At 46.4% G+C, this 21721-nt stretch overlaps 1 protein-coding gene across 1 annotated transcript in view; it reads left to right on the forward strand.

Annotated features, from left to right (window-relative positions):
• NUP205 (nucleoporin 205) overlaps window positions 1–21721 on the forward strand; it is a 525888-nt gene that overhangs the window by 79483 nt on the left and 424684 nt on the right. The window contains exons 7-8 of the mRNA XM_069227955.1: window positions 4105–4269; window positions 11155–11330. Of these exons, the coding sequence (XP_069084056.1) occupies window positions 4105–4269; window positions 11155–11330 (341 nt within the window). The remainder of the gene's footprint in view (window positions 1–4104; window positions 4270–11154; window positions 11331–21721) is intronic.

Here is a 21721-nt window from a genome sequence, read left to right on the forward strand (position 1 = left end):
TTCAGTAGCTGAGATTCCAGTTGCAGTGGTTTTATTTTGATCAAGATGAGAAATCTGCTAATTAATACTCCTGCTTGGAGGGATAGTGACTGGATAGACTGTTAGTTCACAAAGTCCCTCCTAAAGCTGTGGATAGAGATGTAGGATGAGGTGGGGCTGGGTGAAGTCGGGCTATCTCTGAACCCAACAAGTCAAGTTCAAGATGGTCAGGTATTGGGGGCACCAACAGGTCCGTGGGCACACACAGTGGCACCAGGAAGTCCTGTGACTGTTGACTACTTAGCCGGGATGGGTCAGTGACCAGAGATTCGAACCAATTTGAACCACAATATCTCTAGGCTAGGAGTGTAATAACAAAAGTAATGGAATACAGGATATCCCCTCAAGGTTTAAGGGTTGGATTTGAGAGTACCTAAGGGCAGCTAGAGGGTATACACAGAAAGACTAGAGGTATTGGGAGGGTTGGGATAAATTATATAAAAAGCTGACTGAAACTGAGCCTTCCCTTGACCAAAATGGTGATGTGTTCTGTGTTGCTCATTGTTGAATTGGCTACAGCACACACCAAGTACCCCAGTTGTTCATAACCTACTGAGAAATGTACTCCAATTTTAAAACCCTGTACAACGTGAAATTTGTCACTGAATAGTTTGGGTTCTCAAAAATAATAATTTCTTGATGTGTTACCTGGCTTGCAAGAGATTTGAGAACAAATCATGAATCTGCCACGTACTCTGCAACTGGCCTTCAAACCTGCGTGAAGTACTAACTGGTTTCTAAAGCTAGGAAACATTGTCCAAGAGAAGAATGGTGAGAAGTAATGTATCAACCTCATGTTCACATGATTGGAGTAAATAGCATGAGAACTATGATTTTGCCACCGCTTCTCGGCTCCGTGCTTAACATTATGGTTCCAATTGATTTTTGTTAACCCTCACCATGTGGCCAGTGCCACCTCTTAAGTCAACCCCTGCCACTGAGAATACCTAGAGTTTGATATTCAAGCAGAGTGTTCAAACTCCATAAACTGGCACGATCTCCCTCGACCGTAACGGTGCCTGCCAGAAATGGCACTGAGTTAACAATTTTATCAAATGCAGAAGAAATAAGAGGAACTCATGAATTAGGCTTTTCTCACCAAAACTGTTGTTAGTTGTACGGTGCAACACCAAGCTCTTTTTGGGCCGCCAGGTAACAACAGATGCAGTGCAATGTGAGATAAATACACATGAGTTTAGATGCATCAAGTCATTGCTAAAAAACGGTTGGATTATGCATGGCTGATGGTAAGTTCAGACTAAAAGAGGCAGAAAATGGGTAGGACATTTTGATAAGTATTTAACTTTACATGGAACTTGCTTTGCTTCTGCAAAAAATATTTTGACCTTTTCAGGAAATGTACTTTGGTAAAATTACTAATATCTAAATAGGTCATGGGGTTCTTCCTAATATATGCCGATTTATAGTCTTGCAATTCCTATGAAGTTTCTGGTGCAAAACAATGTGTAAATGACATGCAGATGTGTTCTTGGCAGTTGTAAGGCAAGAGTGGCGGCATTAGGCTGAGGGGGTCAAATTATTTTGGTAATCTAAGGGCACTAATCTGGAAAATTATGTTTGGTCTGGTCCTGCTTGACTCCAATTTGTTCCCACATCTCACACGTACTAGTAGCCAACAATGCTTTAAATGAAAAACTATGTAAAGTTAAAAGCAGGGTATGCTTCCAGGTGTTTGCGTCCAGTACCCAGTGTGCTGTTAGCCCATCACATTCCTTAGATCAGATGTCCTTTCCTTTACCTCCCTCTCACCTTCGTGTCGAAGTACTGGACTGCTATGTTGTATTTTTCATAATTTTTTTTTGCATTGCCTCATAATTAGTTCCTCAAAATGTAAATTAACTATTCCTCATCCTTCATTAGGCCTGCAAAACTGCCCTTTTTCATATGCTTTACTTTCACATCATAACCCCAAGGTCCTTTGCCTGGACTACACCATCCCACTCTCCCCATCTGTTGTTCAACATCAAGATCCCTAAAGGCAGGGTGCCTTATATTACATGTGAGGGCATATCTGCATGAGCAGATTTGCCCCTGCAATTTCTTTGCAATTCTCAGACATAGTAAGTGGCCAGGGAAGCCGTTTTAATACAATTGCTAGACACTGGCCACTATGAGTTCCCCAACTACATGATGGCTACTCTGAGTATAGGGATGTTTGGTATCAAACATCTGGTATTGGTGAGCCCACACTGATGCCAGTGTTGGATTCACCAATACCTGCACTCAGAGGACACCATAGAGGTGGCCCCTGAACACCTACCCAGCTACTGGTGTGTTCACTGACTGGTCAAAACCAGTGCAGCCACCCAGACTGAGTTCTGGACCCCCTGAGTTGAGAACCAACTCTCTTGGAGGCCCAGAACAAAGCAGTGCTCTGGGTGGAGGTACTAACACCTTGTCCAGAGCAGGATGAACTTTCTAAGGGGTAACACCCCTAAATTGAGTAGTTAGGTGGCACCCCTGAAACCTAGAATTCAGATCTCGCCGACCTACCCAGAAAATTACAAAGAAGAGTTGCACCTCTGCAGAAGAGGAGGAAGAAGAAGCAGCTGACTCAGTAGCAGCCCTACCTGCTGACCTCACTAGACTCTGCCTAAGAAGGCAACTCGTCCGGCAGCTGAGCCTCCAAGAAACCCAGGAGAATTGCATGCCTTCTAAAAAAGACTCAAGACTGCAATGAGCAGCGGATCTGCTCAGCAGCAAAGTAACAAGGAAGGACTCTGCAGTCTCAAAAACAGCAATTCCTGACACCTGAAGTGACATTTGTACCCGATGTCCGCGACCCCAGGCAAAGCAAACCAACGGTACCAGCAAGGTTCCCCATCTATCTAGAGTCAGTCCACTGCTCACTGACTCTTAACGCCCCGCTTCTCCCCCCCAAGTCACCCGCAGCCTCTGCACGCAGACCCTCTCTCCTGCAGCCTTGTGGTGAGAGGAAAACTGACACCTCCAGCAACCACTGCACCCGTCGCCCCTGATCCCATCTGAGGAGGGTCACTGGTGCCATGACGTCCACCGGCTCCTAAGAGCTTGAGTCCACCTTGGGGCCCCCCCTGTCGAACTCCCAGACGACTCGTGCAGCCTCAAAACACAGGACCCCCTTACCGCGAGTGCTCCTGGATGAGAAAACCCAATGACTAGAGACACCTCTGCACCAGTAGACCCTGGGCACAGGAGGACCAAAGGTGCACCTTCGTCCCCGAGCACCCCAAGTCTACTGCCTACCTGCTTGTTGTCCTTGACTGGCTTCCTAGTGAAGCCTGTTTGTCACGAGGTCCAACAACCATGGAGAACCATTGAGCACACAACACCTTCCTGCACCTGGCCACCCCATTGCCTCCCGGTGTGACCTGTTGGTGTGGTTCTGCTCAGTGCAGAGTACTTACCTTAATTCCCTGAGATTGGCCTCGTAAGTCGTTATAGGTTTGCTGAAACTGATTTATCTCCATAGGTTAACATTGAGAGAACTCTGAAAATTGCACGTCTATTTTTGAAACTGCAAAGAATTTATGCTTAAAAGGGCTACTTACCCGATTAGGAAGTTCTTGGGTTTGAAACGTATATAAAAAGAACTGTTATTTTTCTAATTTGTTCTCGGATTTATTCTTTGAGTGTGTGTCTCATTTATTGCCTCTGTGAGTACAACAAATGCTTAGCACTATCCTCCAATAAGCCTAACTGCGTGCCCATACTACCACAAAATAGAGCATTAGTCCTATCTACTTTTGCCTCTGCAAAACCAATTGAGTATCCACTGGAGACTGGACACAATGTACTTCATGTTAGCGCACTGCATAGAGAGCCAGCTTCATACATTAATTTAAGAAAAAGCAAATGATGTGACTGAACCACCGAAGTGGAGTGGTGGGCAAATGCTTCATAGATACCCTGGTAAAGTGTTGAAATACCACCGCCTGTTGAAGTTATTTCTATACTTTCAGCTTTTTGAAATCCTTTATTAGTCTTAAATTCAGTGCTCAGTTTTTACGTTTTTTTCCCCTGTGAGAGCTCTCTCAACTCTGACTCTTCCATTTCTGTTCTCAGATTTAATGCACCAGCTGCCAGTCTTTACCGACAGGCAATATATTGCATCCATTCACTGCCGGCTTCAAGACTCCCAACCTTGGAAATTGCCTGGGTTACAAGCCACTGTTAGATTAGCATGGGCCTTGACTCTGCGTGGAATTTCACAACTTCCTGAAATTGGAGGTAAGTGGTTTTTAAAATGTACGTTGATTCTAGATAAAGGAGCAAAAAGTTAGGCAGGGTGATCTGTGAGGGTGTTCAATACAGATATTTGCATTTTGGTTGTGTGTAAAGCTGATGTCTAGGAGTCCTGCATTTGAGTGCTGTAGACATTAATATGTCAACAAAGACCTAGTAACTATAACTATTTAATTAGAGTTTGTACTTCAGCTTCTAGGGAAGACTAGAGTAGCCGTGTTCTGGTCCAGATACATTGAAGTTAGAAAAGGGAGCCTAAGATTTGGAAAGCAGTTTTCAATTGAATGTTGACTCCTGATTAGTGTAGCAATTTAAATTAGCTCCCTTTTTCTTTTTTTAGCCAGTGATTTATTGAGGAAGCAGTCATGTAAGCGGGAAAGAGATTTAATACGTGTGTTCGAGTAGGCAGCTAGTTTAATTTGGGGAAGCTTCAAATAGTTGCGTATGTAATGTGTGTGTTTCTGAAATCTGACGTGGTGTAAGGAAATGCCTCCTTGGCATGGTTACCCCCTGACTTTTTGCCTTTGCTGATGCTATGTTTTGATTTGAAAGTGTGCTGAGGCCTGCTAACCAGGCCCCAGCACCAGTGTTCTTTCCCTAACCTGTACTTTTGTTTTACACAGTTGGCACACCCTGGCATCCAGGTAAGTCCCTTGTAACTGGTACCCCTGGTACCAAGGGCCCTGATGCCAGGGAAGATCTCTAAGGGCTGCAGCATATCTTATGCCACCCTGGGGACCCCTCACTCAGCACAGACACACTGCTTGCCAGCTTGTGTGTGCTGGTGAGGACAAAACGAGTAAGTCGACATGGCACTCCCCTCAGGGTGCCATGCCAACCTCCCACTGCCTATGCAGTATAGATAAGTCACCCCTCTAGCAGGCCTTACAGCCCTAAGGCAGGGTGCACTATACCATAGGTGAGGGCACCAGTGCATGAGCACTGTGCCCCTACAGTGTCTAAGCAAAACCTTAGACATTGTAAGTGCAGGGTAGCCATAAGAGTATATGGTCTAGGAGTCTGTCAAACACGAACTCCACAGCAGCATAATGGCTACACTGAAAACTGGAAAGTTTGGTCTCAAACTTCTCAGCACAATAAATGCACACTGATGCCAGTGTACATTTTATTGTAAAATACACCCCAGAGGGCACCTTTAGAGGTGCCCCCTGAACCCTTAACCAACTACCTGTGTAGGCTGACTGGTTCTAGCAGCCTGCCACACTCGAGACATGTTGCTGGCCCCATGGGGAGAGTGCCTTTGTCACTCTGAGACCAATAACCAAGCCTGCACTGGGTGGAGATGCTAACACCTCCCCCAGGCAGGAGCTGTAACACCTGGCGGTGAGCCTCAAAGGCTCACCCCCTTTGTTCCAGCACCGCAGGGCACTCCAGCTAGTGGAGTTGCCCGCCCCCTCCGGCCACGGCCCCACTTTTGGCGGCAAGGCCGGAGAAAATAATGAGAATAACAAGGAGGAGTCACTGGCCAGTCAGGACAGCCCCTAAGGTGTCCTGAGCTGAAGTGACTCTAACTTTTAGAAATCCTCCATCTTGCAGATGGAGGATTCCCCCAATAGGGATAGGATTGTGACCCCCTCCCCTTGGGAAGAGGCACAAAGAGGGTGTACCCACCCTCAGGGCTAGTAGCCATTGGCTACTAACCCCCCAGACCTAAACACGCCCTTAAATTTAGTATTTAAGGGCTTCCCTGAACCTAAGAATTTAGATTCCTGCAACTTACAGAAGAAGAGGACTGCTGAGCTGAAAAACCCCTGCAGAAGAAGAAAGAAGACAGCAACTGCTTTGGCCCCAGTACTACCGGCCTGTCTCCTGCCTTCTAAAGAAACCTGCTCCAGCGACGCTTTCCCCAGGACCAGCGACCTCTGAATCCTCAGAGGACTGCCCTGCTTCAAGAGGAACAAGAAAATCCAGAGGACAGCGGCCCTGTTCCAAAAAGACTGCAACTTTGTTTCAGAGGAGCAGATTTAAAGACCCCTGCAATCCCCGCAAGAAGCGTGAGACTTGCAACACTGCACCCGGCAACCCCGACTCGACTGGTGGAGAAACAACGCTACAGGGAGGACCCTCCGGCGACTCAGAGACCGTGAGTAACCAAAGTTGTCCCCCCTGAGCCCCCACAGCGACGCCTGCAGAGGGAATCCCGAGGCTCCCCCTGACCGCGACGGCCTGACTCTAAAATCCCAACGGCTGGAAGAGACCCTGCACCTGCAGCCCCCAGCACCTGAAGGATCGGAACTCCAGTGCAGGAGTGACCCCCAGGAGACCCTCTCCCTTGCCCAGGTGGTGGCTACCCCGAGGAGACCCCCCCTTGCCTGCACCGCTGAAGAGACCCCTTGGCGTCCCATTGACTCCCATTGGAAACCCGACGCTTGTTTGCACACTGCACCCGGCCGCCCCCACGCTGCTGAGGGTGTACTTTTTGTGTGGACTTGTGTCCCCCCCGGTGCCCTAAAAAACCCTCCTGGTCTGCCCTCCGAAGACGCGGGTACTTACCTGCTGGCAGACCGTAACCGGGGCACCCCCTTCTCTCCATTGAAGCCTATGTGTTTTGGGCACCACTTTGAACTCTGCACCTGACCGGCCCTGAGCTGCTGGTGTGGTGACTTTGGGGTTGCTCTGAACCCCCAACGGTGGGCTACCTTGGACCCCGTAGGAGGTTTACTTACCTGCAAGAACTAACATTACTTTACCTCCCCCAGGAACTGTGAAAATTGCACTGTCCACTTTTAAAACGGCTAAATGTGTTTTATGTAAAAAGTATATATGCTATTGTAATTATTCAAAGTTCCTAAAGTACTTACCTGCAATACCTTTCAAATGAGATATTACATGTAGAATTTGAACCTGTGGTTCTTAAAATAAACTAAGAAAATATATTTTTCTATAACAAAAACCTATTGGCCAGGAATTGTTTCTGAGTGTGTGTTCCTCATTTATTGCCTGTGTGTATGTACAACAAATGCTTAACACTACTCCTTTGATAAGCCTACTGCTCGACCACACTACCACAAAATAGAGCATTAGTATTATCTCTTTTTGCCACTATCTTACCTCTAAGGGGAACCCTTGGACTCTGTGCATGCTATTCCTTACTTTGAAATAGTGCATACAGAGCCAACTTCCTACACGTGGTTTCTACGAAAATGTTAATGTGAATTTGGGAGAATGCTGAGTCTTGGGAAAAACATGGTTTAAGGCAATTGAATGTTGTTAGCTAATCTTTTGGCTATTGGTTTTTGAGAAACAATGTAGTCCATGGAAGAGAAATGCCACTGAATCTAGTCACATATTAGAGACTTGAACAAGAGTAGGGTGCGTTACGGTGTATATGTGTGGTGTCAGATTTGGCATAAATGTGGAACCGGACAACACTGGTGCTTCATGTTCCTCCATTTATCACACTTTCCATGAGAGGCAGTTTATCACTAATCATTGCTGAATTAGCAAACTAAAAGGCTCCAGAAACTCTACAAATGTAACACAATTGCTACTATCAAGGGTGTGGAATTGAATAAAATATCCACATATCAATGGGACAGGTTGCTTTTTAAATCTATTTGTTCTGTAAAAAAAAAAAAACACTTGTCTCTTTGGTGCCACGTAGTGCTGCAAACAATTATGGCCGCAATCTCATTATGTAAGAGCTCTCATTTTAGCCTCTCTAATTAATTATGCCAGGGCTAGTACTAGAGTAGGGCTCAGATACTAACACTTTCAAGCCCTACTATAGCAGTTTCATTATTTTTCCGTCTTCCAGCAGATCTACATATTGGGGCTGGAGGAAGCAGTAAGCAATAGTTTCAGGGTTGAATGCCTTTGAGTCTGTGAAAACCTACTAACTTACATGTTTTATGGATTTTCACCAGCTCTTCTGTAATCTTTTCTCATACTGAGAGAGATTGAAAATGTAGTCCTGACAAGGGCAGAAGTATAAGTTCTTCCAGGTTTTGGAACAAAGTGGTTGGAGGGAAAGTGAACTTGTGAATGTTCAATGGATTTTCACATGAGCAAGTCTACACATGCATATTTGCTTGTGCTAAAATACAGTTCAGAAATACTTTCTAGGAATAAGATTTCCTGGTCTACTTCTGTAAATTCTTGTGAATTCCTGAAAGCCACTTAATCAAAGACATATACCATGGGTGCACTTTCTGACTTTATTTAAGAATTGGGCACCCAATTAGGTCTGGCATTAACCAAGACATTTTGTTTTTATTAAAATTCTCTTTTTCTCTCTATCCATTTATTGGCTGGCTTTACTGTGAGTGATAGCATTCTACTCTTCCACAAGGAGCATATTGGCAGACAAAGTAGTTTAGTCGAGTGCTTGGAACAACTGTGGCACTGAGTGCTTTTTGAGACCCAGAAAGTTTTTTTGCTTTTTGCCAATGTTTGTTACAATAGTGAGGGCCTGGCAGCTCACACAACAATAAAGCGTTATAAAAGGCATGTCAAAACAAGGCGTGCATTGACCAAACCAAAAGATTGGCAGCCAATGTCAGATCGTTTGGCTTTGCCAGTGCTTGTTTATTTTCATGTTTTCCATAATCTCGCTGAAAATGGTTACTGTTTTTCCATTATGAATATTTTTTGGAAATACTAGCATGCATCAGCAGATTTTACTAAATTATGCTTCAAAGAAATCGTACCTAATATTTCACAGAAATTTAGCAAAACAAGGTTTTTTTTATACATGTTTTTTTCTGAACACTTTATTTGGAAAGTAAAGAATCATCAATCTTGCTTACAAGCTTCTGCAAACATTTGCATATACTCAGAGAGCATACTGGGAGCATTATACGTAGCCTCACATTGTTAAACTTTTTAAATGTGTGAACACTTTTTTGTACTGGAACCACTGTCAGTAATGCGACCCTTCCAATGTTAATTTCGAGCACTCACCCTAATAATAAGAGCTTTGCATTAAGTAACCATAAATACTAGTTAAAACAACATTAACATATAGACACAAATACTACCTCAACTGCAGACAGTTCCCTTCCCTGTAACCTGGCAGCCATAGGGTTTGTGCTGCAAGGGGTTAGGCCTATGTGTCCCAAGGACAAAATAAATAGACATGAAGACTTGTTGTCCTTGACCGCAAACAATACGTTCTGACCGTCGGGCTATAGGAATTCTACACCCCGGTACTATACAGTTTTTAAGGGGTGTAGATTGTGTAGAATCTTCCAGCAGCCACTTATATCAGAGATCGTAGTCACCACCCCCAAAGCTTATGCTTAGTTCCAACCACTTTGACAGATTTATAACTAATTTGTGGCTAAAAGGGGGCGAATCTCTCTGCAAACTGCAAAGAGCATAGGATGTACTTAGGGATTTTGTGGTCACAAATGCTGTAATCGCAACATCACGGGGGTTGTACTGGCCGTAAGCTCCTTCCAATGTATTAAACCCATTTTTCAATTCAGTTTAGGGGCCCACTGCCAAATCTCACTGACGTTTTTTAATATGGCAAACTTTCTTTTATTAAAATAAGAAATGTTTCATTTAAAGAAACTGGGTTGCTTTCAACCAAAAAACAATTTTGAAATGCATTTACAAGGATGTTGGTTTGACTGTACCTTGCAGGCCAACATCTCTTATTTTAGCAAATTGCAAAGGGCCACAACTTGCGACATGCCCAATGAATATTAATTTGGTAGACCATTCTTTGGTCTCATCACCCCGAAACCCCACTCGTCCATGCCACCGTCCTACTGCCTATTTTGCAAACCAACGAACCTATTGGTTCAAAGGTCGGCTTCAAATCAGATTTAATTTGCAAAAAGGCGATGCACCCACTTTCGGAAATTCTATCTCAATACATGTGGTCCTAGGTACCAAAAATAATATATGTAAAAACATAACAGGAATAGATTGCTTCTCGTACCCAGAGTTGAGCTTTTCAAATGACTTGATGTGTAGTCTTCCTTCTTTTCTACCTTCTCAGTTGATTCTAAGAGGATTTCTCTTCTTTTGCAATTAATTTGATCATACTAAGTGCTCCGCTCATGTGTGGTTGAGGAGTGTTCTCTTTCAAGCTCCCTTTAGAAACGGGGTGCAGTCATATCCACACAAGTTGTTTCTGGGGAGCTCACAGAGTGAAGCAAAAGCCAATATTGTCTTGATTACAGACACAAGAATGTACAAGATATGTTCACTCCAGCAAATCATACTTGGCCGCTGGTATCCTCGTGATGTGAACAACGAACATCATCCATTTACTCAACCTCCTCCATCTTCTTCTGCTCATTCACCTTGTCCTCACATTCTCTGGGGCGGGGACAGACCCCAGTGGTGCCTACATAAGTAAAGAAATGGCTCGGTTCAGCATACAGGTTGGTGGAGGAACAACTGGCTGCTTCTCTAGTGCCTCCACTCTGTGTTTTGGCGTCCTCTATTGTGCTGATTCTAAAATATGACTGTAATGAGGTTAAGAGTCATGATGTTTTACTGTGGTTAACGTCTGGTTGTATACCTGGTATGGCAAGTTTCAATGGACTTCATATGGTTCCCTAGTCTTTTTTCTAATTATAACAGTGTTCCACATAAAATATAAAGCAAAGTGATAAAGCATTTCTTACAGTGTTTAAAATATTGATTCGGTCTCTAAGTATTTTTATTCATAATGGTTTCTTGAAATATTTGTGGGTGTCTTTTGAAAAGACACTTTCATTGAGATAATTCTTGTAGTTGAAGCTCCAGTGCAGACCAGAAAATGACAGAAAAGCCAAAATACACTGCCTACTTACTGTTAAGGAATGTTGTGCTTACTGTTATTTTGTCTTCAAGCTTGAGTTTACACACACTGTTTCACTGAAGACATTAATGCGGCACCGTACTTCTCAGCTCTTGCAGAATTCACAGAAGCTGATGAAACAATGGTGGAATATGCCATCCGTGGCAACTCCTTCCTCTTCCTGACAGATTCTGTGGTGGGATCAGAAAGCTTTTTCCAGGAGGAATTCTACATACGCAGAATTCACAGCCTCATCACAGATTTTTTGGCATTGATGCCAATGAAGGTTGGTCAGCACGTAACGTATTATTTATTAATCACTATTATTAATGCCAAGAATGGTGTTAGCATCTTAAATATACCACAAACGTATGCTTTGCTCATATGTTTGTACTGTGGCATTAGGCATTTCCTTTCAATCATAGAAATTAGTATTACCTTTGTGTATGGACAAGTGGAAATGTGTACAAAATTAATCTTTTTATTTTGGACCATTTGTGGACCCTGAGCAACATTTTCTTTCCCTCATCCTTTCCAAATTGTATTTCTACAGGGCTAAAAAAGTTTAGTCTATTGCTTCGCAGTATCAGGGGCAGTGATCTAACCTCTCCTTATGTCTAAGGTCAACGAGTACTTTATAATTGTGAATAAAGATTTCTGTGTGAAAAAGTAACAGTTTGTTACTGTTACATAATGAACTATCAGTACTCCCACTCAGTTGTTTTAAACTCAATTAGGTCAAAAGAAAAACATTATATATATTAAATACAATATCCTAGAGAATAGGAAATTATTACTAGGTTTCAGACCAGCTTATGTATGGTGGAACGAAAGACCTTTTGTTTAGCTTTGAAAAACTGTACTGCCTTGTCATGTGCAGTTTTCGGTCCTCAGGAGGTTCACTACACTTTCAACTGTGCTTTCCACAGACACTGGATGGGGGACCTCAAGAGAGGAGGGATGGTTTAGGTAGGGGTTCCACCAAAGACAACTCATTACAGGAGCATGGGTGGCTACTTCTTTTCACCCCAGGTTATGAAGCCATTGAAGCCAGCGAATTGGGTACGTATCTTGTGCCAGTTGCAGTGCTTAAAGATGCCAAAAGCACTGGCCTTTTTATGCATTCACGGTTGGGAGCTCCGTGATATTGCAAAGGGTCACATGTATGTAAAAACAGTAGTGAAAGAGAGATGGGCAGAACCAGGGCAAATGGCATAGTTTGGCGAATGCCAATCAACACCCTCAGCAGCATAGGTTTGCATGAGGGAAGTAGTGATTGAGTTGATCGGACGTTAAGTAGGCCCAGTGCAGGATGGAAAATTGCATGCTTTTGAAACGTGCATTCCGTGCGAAGGAATTGAGGGAATTCCAAAGCATGCCCCCACTATTTGTTATGCAGTACCCACCCAGTGTTGTCCTCCCGCTTAGCGCACAGGGTTGAGAGTGAAGGCCGAGCAGCGTCTGGCTGACCACCCGAGTCAGAATTGTCATCCACTACGGACCACAGAACACAAAACTGCCTATACATGAGGAATTGGCATGGGGATGAGAGGTATCCCAGGGTCACCTCTGACTTGGACTGAGGTGAGTAGTTGCCTCTCAGTGATGAGGTCCCCCACTGTGTCCAGGGAGCTCTTCCGCCAGTGGTGTAGGTCTAGTGCAGTGTACATCCTGGGTGGGAGTGGGAGACCGTACAGTGGTGGTGTAGGGGAGTATGGTGTGTAGGAGGAAATGTACTCTGCTGTAGATCGTCGATCTATTGTGTGGAGAGACACGGAATTAAGCTGTGTGTTTTGGAAACAGAAGGCTTCAGGCTGTGGTTTGCATAATGGTGCATGACCCTTGGTCTGTTTCGCTGAGGTTCTGTCCCTTTAGCTAGCGGGACAGCCACTGCAATTGGGCCATGCAGCATTTATTTTATACGAAGGACAGCCACCCAGCTCTCCCGTACCCAGCAGCAGCTGCAACTTCCATTGCCGAAGGGCACCTCTCTCATTAGAATGTCTAGGTCTCAGAAGAAGGAGCAGGGTGTGGGGTATTATAGGAAGATATGTGAAATATAATTTGGGAGTAGGGGATGGATAATGGATAACCATCTCTGATAGGTTAACAGTCTTTGATAAGACTGTTCTCCCGGTTACCGCCAACATGTAGCTGCTTCCAGAAGTGCACCAGGATTCGCAGGATGACAAGGCCCGTCCCAAGTTCCTGTCGGAAATATCAGCAGTCAAGCAGTACAGGTGTTTTCTGAGATACCGGACTGTGGTGCCACACCAACTAAGTGTAACTCCTCCCAGTGGAACCCCTTGGAGAGCAGGGAGGGAACGGGAGACCACTGGACATAACGGATAGATGCAGGATTTGCCCAGTTAATGCAGAGTCCTGCCATTTTGGTGAACTTGTGGAATGTGGTAGGTAGGGAGGAGAGATCCGGTTGCACGTTAAGATAGAGCAGAAAGTCTTCCACGCATAGGGACAGCGCTTGCTTATAGGGACAGCCCTGTCTGGTCCCCCTGCCTACCGGGAAGGCTTGTGAAATAAGTCTCGCTAGTTGCACCCTGAAAGTGCCCAGGGTATAAAGCAATTTCGTGTACCGTAGGAGACAGCTGCCCACCCCATTAGGATCAGCCTTCAGAACAGGTACTTTCACGTCAGTGTGTCGAATGCCTTCTTGAGGTTCTGGACTAGGCACACTGCTCGTGGGAAACGTAACAGGACATGGCTCTGCACATTGAAAGCCCAGTCAGGAAGGTGTCCACTGTGGGGGAGGGATCCTGTACACTGTGGAATAATAATCATGAAAGGCTTTCAATATGGTGGACTGTGCGTGCAGGGTGCCTCCCTCTGGAGCAAAGATTTCAAATATGGAGCTGAAAAGAGTGTTGCTGTGGATGAGCCAAGCCAACAGGCGACTGGACGTATCCCCTTTGCGGTGGACCTTGGCTTTGTAGGCACTGAAACACTAAAGGTGCTCCAAGAGAGCGGCATTCTAAGCTTTAGTCAGTTCTGGTTTCCCAGCGTCATCCCCCGTCAGTCTCAAGTGGTGGAAGCCTGTGCGTTTGCAATCTCTGTCAAGTATTTGACAAACTCCTGCCACCTCTTGCATTCACAGCCTTACATCACAACCTTGAATGCATCACACTCCACTGCTCTGGTGGGTGCAGTGTTATGATTTTCAGTGAAATATTGGGTATGTGGGACTCCTGTGAGCTCCGGAAGACTGGGTCTTCCAGGCGATCTCTGGGAAATCGCAATGTTGGTGCTTTAGGGCAGAGGTAGTCCTCCTTTTGTGAGAGAGTCATCCTTTCAGCATATTCACCCCAATGTTTGTGACTCATACTAATGGTAGCTGGCCCTGACTGTGCCCTGGACTCTGTTAAACTGTCCCAGTGCTCTGAACAAAAGGTATATTGTAAAATGGCACAATTACAAATGCCAATGGCAGACCCTTGTAAGTCCCTAGTAGATAATAGGGCAAGGGAGATTCAAACTACCTATAAGTTCCTAGTATATAACAGGGAAGTTTAGAGTCCCAGTAGATTTCCTACCCTGGAGTGTACACTGCTGTGGTGCCTGTTATCATTTTTAAATGCAACCCTGCCTTGCAGTCTGTCTTTAAAATGTAAAAAGTGTGCAAGTTCGACTTTGGAATTAAAGGTAGTTCCAAAGTGATAATCCACCTTAGTTTTACATAGGTCATCCCTAAGGTCTCTCCTACCTGCCCCAGGAGTGGGTTGCCATGTAACTATAAGCAGGGACATTTTAAAAGATGTTGTATATGCCACGGTGAGGGAAAAACTGCCCCTTTCATTATTCCTCGTTTAGATACTTAGCTCGATAGGCTAACGTGGGAACATTTTCCATACATATTGCTAAGAGGGAGCTAAATGTATCATGAAAGAGCTCAAAAGATTGGTAATGGTAAATCCAACAACTTGCCACTGTTGAATTTAGAAAAGAAGTTGTAAGACTTTATTTTCTGTAAGCCGTATTCCAGCCTGGTAGTGGCCTGTCCTGATTAGTCAGCCTTAACAGGATTAGCCAGGCTGCTTTGAAGTGACTTGCATTGAGCAGAGGTTTTCTGATTGGGGAGGTTGAGGCCAGGCCACGAAGGGGGCTGGGTAAATGAATCTGGGCTTTAAAGGAAGCAGGACAGAAAGGAATGCCAGCCAGGCCTGCCCTCTCACCCTGTACCCCAAAGGTAGATAGATAGGCCCAGGAAAGGAATTTGGGGGGTGCAGGAGTGTTAATGGCTGCACTAGTAGGTTGGTTTAGCCAGATCTTGCACCTCTGGAGAAAAATCCCCATTGTGGAATTTTAAAGTGCAGTACTTTATGGGACAAGAAAATGCCACCCCAAGATGATGAATAGAAGTGGCTGAGCTGCATTGCAACTCAGATCTGCTGCCTGAAACCAAACGGAGTGCCCTGCTGGAACCCTGGTCTGTAACCCAGAGGACTGCATTCTGAAGTACTGCACCTGTTGCACACTGGAGCCGCCCTCAGGATTTTGCCTTACTTCAAAAATGACCCTGGAGTGGACTCCCTGAAAGCAACAGGTTAACAGAACTTGCCTGCACCAACAATCACAAAAGTGCCCTGCCTGGAGTTTGTCCACTGTACCTGTAGGGATGTGGCCTGTTGCTTTGTGGGATGTGTGGTCCTAAACTTCCAATGACCATCTCGGAGCTTCTAGACACTTGGAAGTGTGTTTTGGACACTTTGAACCCCAAGAGGAACTTCAGGAAGAAGTTCCAGAGGTTTGGAGCAACTTTTGGAAAAAGCTCTATAAGTGGACTGACTCCATCGTGAGTCGAGAGGATCTTCAACTACGACCTGGCCAGGATTTTATGTTACTCCAGCTGAAAACTCCTGAGCCCCAGACTTCCAGAATTTCACCGGGGTCTTGTGGAAAAGCAGTCCAATGATGTTGCATTGTAATCTGCTTGCTGAGGAGGACCCCACGGCATAGAGAGAGAAAAGCTGCTGTAACGTTTTGGAGTGCGAAGGTAACATTTTGACTGAGGCCTCCCACTCAGTGTATCTGAGCAGGGTTCCATCTGAGTCAGCCTCAAACCTTGACTTTGTCCCGGTCAAGGGAAACCAGATTTAATTTTTTAAAATTCATAACTCCGATTCCCTGTATTGGATTTTTGTTGTTTTGGTGACATGTTAAAGATCAAAATATTTACTATTTTAATGAATTGGTGTGGGAGTTTTATTTTGTTGTCTTACTCATCTACTGTGTTGGTGTATTTAAATGCTTTACATACCTGTCTTCTAAAATAAGCCTGTCTGCTTGTTGCCAAACTGCCAGGGGTTGAACCAGGGGCTAATGTTTTGAGACCTTGACTGAAACTAACATTGTCTGGGGGCATTATTGCTAGTGATAGGTGCGTACTTACCTCTACTAATAACCAGCCTGCAACCCAACGCATGTAAACTGCGTGGGCATCGTGATCCGAGATCGCCCTGCCTAGGTAGTCCATCGCATGCACAACGCTCAGGAGTGCTTGCGAGCAGAGGATGCAGACTCTGCACACGTATATTGAGCGTGGTGCGTAGTAGAAGGAATAGACACGATCTTTGGGAGTCTGCAAATGCCTAATGGCTGACCGAGCTGGCAAAACGCTCTGAGTTTGCGGTGGGAAACAATGGAGAGGGGGGTGTGAACTGTCCAGGTGGAGATCCATGGGACATGTGTTTCTGTTACCAGGCCCCCAGACAGTGTATCTCAGAAGGAACCCTGATCTACACATGAGGCATAAACGCTGTCAAGCAGGACTCTAGAGCCATTGAACCGTCCCCCATGAGCATGGTTAAACAGCAGTTCCTGATCAGAGAGTGGGGGCAGTCATAGCAGACCATCTGCAGTTTGCAGGGTCACCAGTGGGCGGGGGCGGCAGGGAGGTCTGGGAATCGCAAGGAGGGGGGACCATGTGAGGAGTCAGATTACTCATCTGTGGTGAAGATGTGGGGGTCCTCCTTCCTAGACTGTGGTCCTCGCTCCCAATGGATGCGGCAGCCTGAAGCGCCCACCATCTATCCGTGATGATTTTCTGCAGGGCCGGGGCCTTTCTGGGTGGAGGCACATAAGGGGAAGGACCCTATCGCGCTCGAGCCCTGTTCTTGCGTCTGAGGTGAGGCGGGTGATGAGCCGTTGCTTCTGTGTCCTCACGGGTGGCAGTGGGGTATTTGTCTGCCCAGTCCCAAGGCTCTCCAGGGTCCGAAAAGAAAATCGAGGTACCATTAACTAGTATCTTGAGGCAGGCCGGGAACAGCAGAAAGTATTGAACATTCAGTTGTCACAGGTGTTTTTTCGCCTCCAGAAAGGTAGCTCTCTACTTTTGCACAACCTGGGTATAGTCTTTGAAGAGCATAAGAGTATTGTCCTCAATTTGTAATGGCCCCTTTTTCCTGGATGCCTACAGCAGGGTGGATGTCACTGTCTTTGAAGTGAAGGAGTTCTACAAGCATCAGGCACAGCAAAGAGTCTGGTGGTTGCCGTTGACCTGGGACCTGGTGGGCTCTCTCCAAGGATTAGAAGGGTGTGAGGTCAGTGGAGTCTGCAAAAGCCTGAAACCAGTTGTCCAAGAACGTTATGGGATCATGGCCCTCAGTACCTTCAGGCAACCCAAGAATTTGGATATTTCTCCTTCCTGAGCGGCCCTCTGCATCGTCTGCCCGTTCTTCAAGGACCCAGACCTTCCTCTGTAAATCCTAGATGTAGTGCTGGTGTTTCATTATTTGTGACTGTAAGGAGGCCAACATCTTTTCACCCTGGGTCACCCTATCTGCCACTTTGCTGTGGTCGTCCTGAAGAAATCCCATCTTGACCACGAGGGAGCCTAGCTTCAACTCTATAGTGATGCAGGAGTTTCTATTGCTACCAGGACAGCATCCAGCTTGTCTGTCGCTGGGGTGCTGCATGTTGTGTGCCCCCTCTAGTGGGAAGCATTTGGCTGTAGCCTCCCCATACCTGCTGGATCTTAGGCAGTGGGAGGGTGGAGAACAAGGGAGTACTGTGGCAGGTAATCCGGAAGATGTCAGGGGTGCTGTGTAAGGCTGACCAAGGTGTGAAACGGAGTGCTTCGTCAGCCCAGTTGCTCAGTCTGCACAGATTGCTACAGGGATGTATTGGTCTGTTTCGGGATGGTTGTTGATCCACTGGCAGGTTGTGCTGTCTGTAGAGGCACACAAGAATGTTCCTATATGGTATTTCAGGTAGGTGTGTCACATTGAAGTGTCTGTAGGAAGCAGTAGCCTTGTATTTGCTGCTCTTGGCTAAACCAGGGTTTGAGTATTGTGTAGGTAAGGCTCACCCTGTCGCCTTTAACTGCCTGGTGGAGGCAATCTTTGTTGTGGGTACTAGTTATCAGAAATGTCCTGAGAGTACTGAGAACACCGCCTGCCAAGCCACTGATGTGGTCAGCAGCAATATTCCCAGAATCCCCTTCCCACTACAGGGCCTCTTTGCCAAGTGCTCAGTCCCCATGAGGTGTGGGGGTGATGATGGGGAGGGAGGAGAAACCCCTCCTGTGCTCCCAAAGTGTTGGAATTGTTAGACTGTTGGAGAATGCCCATTTACAGGAAGGCAAGAGTTGGGGTGAGGAGAGTTCTGGTTATCAGCATGCCCCCACTCAGTGAGAGGGGTGAGGCCCTGCTGTCAGCCCGAGGCCTCACCAGATACAGTATGTAGGAAAGTTCCCCTTTTGGCAAGGTTACTCCCCCCCCCTCCCCCCCCCCCCCCCAAAATGACTTTTTCCCTGAAAGCTGATGCTAATTTAACTGTGTGTGTGCTGGGATCCTGCTAACCAGGCCCCAGCACCTGTGTTCTTTCCCTAAACTGTCTTGTTTCTTCCACAATTGGCACACCCCTGGCACACAGCTAAGTCCCTTGTAAAAGGTACAAGTGGTACCAACGGACCTGTGGCCAGGGAGGGTCCCTAAGGGGTGCAGCATATATTATGCCACCCTAGGGGACCTCTCACCAAACACATGTGCACTGCCACTGCAGCTTTTGTGTGCTGGAGGGGAGAACATTTTAAATTTGACATGGCATCCCTCCCTGGGTGCCATGCCCACAAACCACAGCCTGTGGCATAGGTAAGGCACCTCTCGAGCAGGCCTTACAACCCTAAGGCAGGTTGCACTGTACCACAGGTGAAGGTGTAGCTGCATGAGCAATGTGCCCCTACAGTGTGTAAGTCCATTCTTATACATTGTAAGTGCACTGTGGCCATATTGAGTACATTGGCTGGGTGTTTGTCATTACGAACTCCACAGCTCCATGATGGCTTCACTGAATGCTGGGAAGTTTGATATCAAACTGTTCAGCTGAATACACCCACACTGATGCCAGTGTTTAATGTATTCACAAATGCACACAGAGGGCATCTTAGAGATTTCCCATGTATTTTACCCAACCCTTTAGTGTAAGACTGACCAGTCTGTGCAGCCTGCCACTAACAGACAAGTTTCTGACCCCATGGGGTGGGAGCCTTTGTGCTCTCTGGGGTCAGGAGCAAACCCTGCTCTGGGTGGAGGTGCTTCACAACTCCCCCCTGTAGGAACTGCAACACTTGGAGGTGAGCCTCAAAGGTTCAGGTCTCCTGTTACACTGCACACTGCCCCAGGGCACTCCAACTAGAGATGTGTCCCCGCCCCCTCAGACCTAGCCCCACTTTTGGCAGCAGGCCTGGGGGGTAAGGAGTGACCACTTCAGCTGGGACCACCCCTATGGTGTCCAGAGCTGAAGTGACCCCCCCCCCTCCCTTTGCAGAATCCTCCATCTTGCTTTGGAGGAGAGAAGACAATAGGGATAGGAATGTGCCCTCCCTGCCGAAAGGGAGTGAGCACAGGAAGGGTGTTGTCATGGTCAGTAGCCATTGGCTACTGCCCTCTGACCCCTGTAACGCCACTAAATCTAGTATTTAGGGACACCCCTAAACCTTGCGCTTCAGATTCCTGGCAACCTCAAGAAGAAGGACGACTGAAAACCCGACACCACAAGCAACCTTCCAAAAGAACTCCAGAGCCTTCACGGATCTGCAAGTCCTGCCCATTCTGCACCCGATGCCCATGTCCCGGTGGCCCACCAGACAGAAGAGGTACCCAGGCATTTCTGACCTGGAGTCCACTTTGGGCCCAGAAATGTCATGCAGGCTCCTCTCCTACCTGTCCAGCCTTTGGTTTTCCTTAGCAGACTTCCTTGACCCAACATGCAGCATCTTTGTAACCCCCCCCCTCTCCCTCTGAGGTTCCCCTATTGAAAAGCATTGGCCGCCCAATGCTGTTTCCACCCTGCACCTGGCCTCCCCTGTGCCGGTAAAGATGTGTGTTTAGTGCTGACCCGTAGCCCCCACCAACTTTGATCTTTGCACCTGGCCAGCCCTGTGTTGCTGGTGGTGCGCTTGTGGGGTCAACTTGAAACTTGACCTGTGGGCATCCTAACCCCCTGAATACTGGAATCGTAAGTCGAGTACTTACCTGTAAACTGTATTAACACTTTTCCTTCCCTAGAACTGCATTCCTTACTATGAGAAATTGCACTGTCTACTTTTGAAATTGAAAAGTGTTAGTTACTTGTAAACTGTTTTATCTGCAAAACCTAAACAAAGTACATTTGATGTATGATTGATACAAACTTACCACTGTACTTAACTGCAACAAAGATCTTTTTGGTTTTACAAATAAGTAACAAAGTAAAACATTGGCCTGGAGTTAGTCATTGTGTGTGTGCCTCATTTCTTGACTGTGTGCGCACAACAAATGCTTTGGACTACCCTATGATAAGCCTAACTGCTCTACCACACTACCACTAAATAGAGCATTATTATTCTCCACTTTAGCCTCTTTTAAGCCTCTAGGGACCCACTGGACTCTGTGCACACTGTACCTCATTTTGGTGTAGTATATACAGAGCCAGCTTCCTACACAGTGTTGCTGGCTAGGGATTCCTGGCCCGATGTGGTGTCTTTGCTCTTGTGAGGGCAACAGTGTGTCAGCAGCCGATGACTCTGGTTATCCGGGCAGGTCCCATGAGATCAGGGAGGTGCCGCCAAGTTAGGCGTCTGCCCCTTGTGTTCCTCAGCGTCACACGGTTTGTCCCATCAGGTCCATGCTGGCACTGGTGCTGGCAGGGAAGCAGTGCGGTCAGTCTGCCACAGCCTTTTCAACGGCTTACCAAGGTCTGCGACCCGGGACTGTTGCAGTGTGGTCCGGGCTGGAAAGCGGAAGCTGTGGTGGTTGTCGGTGGCAGCCTTCAGGTCAACCTGGAGCGCAATGGCTCCAGTGCCCAGGGGGTGCTTCTGATCTTTGTTGGCAGTTTCAGGCCTGTTAATGTGCCTGGCCGGTGGATGCTAGAGGATAAAGGCAACCCATTTTGGGGAGCTGTAAAAAAGGAGTTGATGCCATTTGGCTGATCAGGCCACACACCGAGGATTCTCCATAATACAGTTTTCCCCAGCTACAGCACTGAGAAACTCCTCTTCTACCTCACTTGAGAGCCTCAAAACTCTGTAGTACCGCTTTCGCATTTTATCTAACATCTTATAATCGTACTTCAAAGTACACCAGTCACTCAACAGCAAATTTCTTCAACTTCACCATCTCTGATAAAGGTGTCCCCACCGCTCGCACTATACTCTAGAAATTGGACACCACTGAAGACACTGCC

Source organism: Pleurodeles waltl, chromosome 4_1 (genome assembly GCF_031143425.1).
Source record: "Pleurodeles waltl isolate 20211129_DDA chromosome 4_1, aPleWal1.hap1.20221129, whole genome shotgun sequence".
Lineage (NCBI taxonomy): Eukaryota > Metazoa > Chordata > Amphibia > Caudata > Salamandridae > Pleurodeles > Pleurodeles waltl.